This window comes from Eleutherodactylus coqui, chromosome 1 (assembly GCF_035609145.1).
Source record: "Eleutherodactylus coqui strain aEleCoq1 chromosome 1, aEleCoq1.hap1, whole genome shotgun sequence".
Classification (NCBI taxonomy): Eukaryota; Metazoa; Chordata; class Amphibia; order Anura; family Eleutherodactylidae; genus Eleutherodactylus; species Eleutherodactylus coqui.
The window spans coordinates 166,107,230-166,112,664 of NC_089837.1; the positions used below are offsets into that span (position 1 = coordinate 166,107,230).

The 5,435-nt window shown below is 44.7% G+C and overlaps 1 protein-coding gene across 1 annotated transcript; it reads right to left on the bottom strand.

Moving 5' to 3' along the window:
- Positions 1-3,619: 3,619 nt before the first annotated feature.
- Positions 3,620-5,199, bottom strand: LOC136611069 (speedy protein 1-B-like). The gene is made up of 4 exons (XM_066590318.1): positions 5,181-5,199; positions 4,369-4,451; positions 3,963-4,131; positions 3,620-3,879 (listed from the first exon to the last, which is right to left on the bottom strand). Exons 1-4 carry the CDS (start codon positions 5,196-5,198, stop codon positions 3,661-3,663), a joined length of 489 nt encoding a protein of 162 aa, XP_066446415.1. The 5' UTR covers position 5,199; the 3' UTR covers positions 3,620-3,660.
- Positions 5,200-5,435: the final 236 nt, after the last annotated feature.

Consider the following 5,435-nt stretch of genomic DNA (forward strand, 5'->3'; position numbering starts at 1 on the left):
TACGCAGCTGTAGTGATTTGACTCTATAGAGGCTAATGACTGCATAATTTCATTATAGTAGTTGCTGGACAATGGCATGGTGAAAGATGTATGGTATAATGTTAGCTTAATACAGAGTTCCACAAGCAGCCTCTAAGAGTTAAAGTCACAATATTATGTATACCTGTATTCATTATTGTGTGTTACCCCAGTCCTACCTTCCCCCACACCGAAACTCCCCCCCCCCCCACATAGAAACTTCTCGAACAATCACTGCCACGTATACTGAAATTCCTTAAAGGGGTTGTCCCGCAGAAGCAAGTGCAGTTATGCACTTCTGTATGGCCATATTAATGCACTTTGTAATATACATCGTGCATTAAATATTGGCCATACAGAAGTTATATACTTACCCCCTCCGGTGCTGGCGTCCCCATCTCCATGGCGACGACTGAAGCCTTCTTTTCTGGTCGCCGCAACAGTCGCGCTTGCGCAGAGAAGAATCCTCGTCATCGCGTAGCTCCGCCCCGTCACATGGTGCCGATCAGCCAATGAGGTGGCTGTAATCGGCAGTGGAGCTCAGACTGGAGAAGAACATCCACGGTGCACCATGGGAGAAGACCCGCAGTGCACCATGGGAGAAGACCAGCGGTGCACCTTGGGAAATGATGGCGGCCATCTTGGAAGATTTTTATAACTTCATGAAACAGCTTCATGGTGAGTAGAAATGCTCTAAAAAACCAATTTACATGGGTAGTTTGTAATGCTTGCTTAACATGGGGGACTGGGGTGTGAAAAATTTTTCGTTTTGGCCGCGGGACAACCCCTTTAAGGTTGACTGCATGCTAAGGGGACAAAGTCCATACTACACTGGACTTGAGAGAAGGTGGGCAGGGAGGCGGGGGATTCTATATGACCCAGCGATTAAGAAGATGTATATGTTACTGATGTAATCTCTTGCACACCCATAAAGGGCAGGTATCATGTGTTTCAATAAAATTAGGGCTCTGAAGATCATAACTCAGAGAGCTGGTTGAGATTCAAGGCTGATGACTTGTGTCTAACTGGATTCTTTCATTATGTGTGCACACTATACAATTAGGAAGCTACAGAATACCCTGAAACCTGCTGGAGGAAAATATTATCCAGAACATCATCAACCTGTGTTTCCTCTTGAGCGAGTTTTACACGTGATTACAGATCGGAAGTGTTTCTCACTGATTTCAATGGGAAACGTCGCATAACACTTGCATGCACATAGCACGGCATGCAATATATTTAAGGTCCCATTGATGTATTCTGAGGAATGCAAAAAAATAGAATGTCACAATTTTTTCCCTCGCCACACCGCAGTGAGGGAGAACGTTACTCATGTGTATGACTCCATTCAAAAAACTGGAGTTCATATTTGTGTGAGATTCTCAGATGTGTGAAACTGGCCTTCCAAACAAACAATGCACAGGTGCTGATACATATCCTTCATCGTTGCTTCAACTTGAATGTGCATATGGGTCAATTTTTTTAACTGTAGCACCTGACACAATTGCAGTGCTGGAAAATGGCGCAATAACTAAGGTGGACAACGGCAGTAACAGAAGAAAACTTTATTGCACAGGAGACACAAAGCATAGCACTCAGTCACAATGGATATACGCTTGATTGTTACATAGTCTGTATAAGGGCTTATTTACACGAGTGTATATCAGCCGGCCGATATACGCTATCGTGTGATGCACAGGAGGGCATATACGCTGTTGGGTGGGGGAGACATCTTACCTGTGTTCCCCTTCCCTCCCCCTTGCCATCTCTACGCAAGGGTAGGAGGCGGAATGGGACAGAAGCTAGTACAATCAGCTCTTGCCCCTCTACACCCCTTGCCACTGCTTGCAATGGGAGGTTCGGCAATGGGGGAGGGGGTTCGCCCCCGCCCCTCCCATTGCAAACAAAAGCAGGGGACGGGGAGAAGAGAAGGGGGACGGAATTTAGCAGTCACGCTGCTAAACTACCTCCCACCTCCCTTCTCCTGCAGCTGTCATTGGCTCCCATGGGAATCAATTCAGCTGCTGCTGACAAAAGGGTGCCCTACCGGGCGCTTTAACACTGCGGGGATAAGCCCCTGTGCACAGATGCATTGTAAACCAATGCATCAGAGAGGCAGTGTACATCAACCAGGGCGTGAAAACACATCTGATGTATGCCCATGTGAATAAGCCCTGAGGTACAGAACTTGCTGGTTATAATAATGGTAGGCACTTAGCCTCACAGTTATAAATTCACTTCCCAGCTCACCCTGGGCTTGACTACCCCTTAGTATAGACTTCTAAGTCCAGAACGATTCCACTTTAGTAGAAACTCTTCCTGAATGGGACTCTCTCCAGGCCATATCTCACAAGAACACAGTACACAGTTCAAGATACCAGAACTGAGGATCATGACCGGCAAGATATCAAGGTTTTTTGACGTATCTTTACATTTGTTGGACTCCATTTCGGTCTTGTGCGCCAGTCAGTCTTGAGCTTTCGGGCACTGTGGTGCACACTGCCGTTACGTGATTATAGCAACCATGTGGCACATGATGGAGCCATGTTATAGTCTCAGACTCCGTCCTTGAGACTCCCTTTCAGGCTTTGTATGACATATTTACTGTGCGATACCCTTTTGACTGAAAAGAAGAAGCAGAATTGTTGACGGGTCATATGTTCTTCTTACTCTCATTTCCTCTTCTATTTCACATGCAGGTCTGGCTTTGGTGACAATGAAAGGATTGTTGTGACCCCCCCCAAATATAGCAGCCCCTTCATCATCCATGAGAATCCCAGTACCCTGACAAGCACCAATCACAAACTGATGGCACATCCAGGCTATATGTGAGTATTATTACATCAGACTTCTGTAAAGCAGATTTTACTATCACACATAGAAACAGAAAAAAGACACAGAACAAGTGTAGGTTAAATAATGAACAATTTATTTTTATTATATGTGTTTTGGTTGTTACACCCCATCACTCACGAAGAGGGAACAGCAACACGCAGGACAGGAAAAACCCCCAGTGGAGGAAACCTGTAGGGAAACCATGGCTGCTGTACTGCCCTTCCTCCGGGCATATTAAGGGAGGTAACACTATAAAATGTGTGCAAGGTGAAGGTGTGTGACTACCTACAGTGATTGTATGTGACTAAGGCCGCCTGCACACGAGCGGAAATCCCGCCGCGGGATTTCCCGCGGGATTTCCGCCGCTGAAGGTTTGCATAGGAGTGCATTAAAATACGCACTCCTATGCAGACGGCCACGGTTTGGCCGCGCGAAATCTCGCGCAGCAAACAAACCGCGGCATGTCCTAATTTTCTGCGGGGCACGCACTCACCCGGCCGCCGGCTCCGGTCTGCGCATGCGCCGGCTGCGCGGCAGCCGGCACATGAAAGAGCCGGGGCCGCCAGGCGCGGGTGAGCACGCGCTCGTCCCTGCAGGCGCTCGGGTTGGATCGCGCGGTGAGAATTCTCGCTGCCGGATCCGACCCGCTCGTCTGCAGGCGGCCTATCTATAGTGTGCGTGTGTAATGATGTTTATTGAATGTGTTTATGGCTATACAGTGTGTGCGCACATGTATCAGTTTAAGTTATCAATGTATGAGAGTGTCTGTGTGCATGTGTGTGACTATAAAAACGATACCAGTCTTCATCAGTCGAGGTTGTTGTCAGGATCCTCCTTTGCTTGGCAGAATTTCCTCAATGTTGGGTACCGGCGAAGGGTCTTACAGAGCAGGCAGTATGGATGTTGGAACCGTTTGTGGCTGATGATGAAGTCTTCCTCATCCATCCTGAATATGGGAATAGCCAAGCTGTGATCGCTCTGCCGCTCTCTTGTCCATGCCCAATGGGAAGGGGCTTCTGCCATGACCTAGAATTAAACAGTGTATGAATATCATTATCACCACAGACTCTTCATCAAAGTCTGGAGTATTTTCTGTTATTTCTACTAACCAGGTCACAGGTAGTTCGGTCCACCCAAGCTCTAAATCCCATTCGGAGGAGCAGCTGGTTCCGTTGCTGGAAAAGTACTTCCGTGTTCTCCATCCAGTTGTCTCCTAAGGCCCAGGGGTAGATCTGCCACCGAAAAGGGAGTTCCTCTTCCATCTGGTTGGCTAAGAACCTGGCAGAAAAAATTAAAGGACATGATAGAACAAGTCAGAAGAGTGTAGAGCGGATTACCAGTATAAGAAAGACAAACCTAGAGAAAAGGGGAGCTAATGAACACTAAAAGAAGTGATATAGGATCCTGGAGTGTTCTCCATATTTCCCTTGGATTCCTGTTACTTGTTTTAGTATTCATCTTTATATGTATACATCAGCCTATAAATACAGATCTTGTAAAATAAAAGCAACTTACAGAGCTGGGAAGAAGTTCTTTCGATATTCCTCGGTACGCAGTCCTGCTCTCCTGAAGTACACGAGGACCATCGCCAGGAGGTACTGGTGGGAGCAGAAGGACAGTTAGAGGCTGCGATTACTAGCAAGTATAAAATATAACTACTCCGTATGGTTAAATCCCATTCTTACATCTAATAATGACTGTTATGTCAACAGGTTATACAGTGTGGTGTATCTCCAGACCTATTATATTAGCATAAGTGGATATTCTGTAATATTACTGTTATGGGAACTAATAGAGCTCCTCTTACGTTTACTGCGTGGCCCAAATTGGATATTCAGAAGTTTGTGCACAAAAGGTAACAGACCGACAGAATGCTCTGTATCAGGCCTGTACGCTTCTGACTTATTCAAAGGAATACAATCGCTTTTACGGACAAGCGTTACATCACAAACTAGGAGTTATTGTGCTCATACAGGATTGGTTAATACAATGATATGATAATTCACACGTTAGTAAAGTATCAAAAGTAAAACAATTTGGAGAAGGCATATAGCGTTATCAGTAAATGAGAAGCTTATCCAATCAGAATGTACAACTGCTCTGTAAGAAACATGAGTGGGAGGAAGATGCAAGGGCTTAAGACAATCTGAACAAGTTTGTAGATGAACACGTTTAACTGCTAACCTTTTACTAAAAGAACAGATATAACAGTATGTATATATATATATATATATATATATATATATATATGCCTAAACTGATATAAGAAACACATGACAAGATAATAAATGATATATAGCATACAAATATCATTACTACAACATTACCTTGTCAGATATCTTCATACAGCCATCACAGGCGAGGAACATCCAGAAGTATTTATCCTCTAGGAAAAAAAAAGAAATATCAATATTTCATCAATAAATGTATCAATTTGTTTAGTGACTGCAGTGAAGTTACAACATTTCCTCTGGCCCATAACACTGAAATAAGACACAGTGTTGGAATTATTGCAGTGAATGAATCCCCAGTATTTCATCCACAAATAGAGCAGCGTTGGATTTAAAAAATCTCTCGCATGA

Bases quoted from the DNA above. Each gene is read 5' to 3' on its own strand.
- LOC136611069 (XM_066590318.1), bottom strand. The intron at 4,132-4,368 runs GTAAGTTGCTTT...TTTTTCTGCCAG, and splicing joins AAGAACTTCTTCCCAGCTCT to GTTCTTAGCCAACCAGATGG. The intron at 3,880-3,962 runs GTTAGTAGAAAT...GTTTAATTCTAG, and splicing joins ACCGAACTACCTGTGACCTG to GTCATGGCAGAAGCCCCTTC.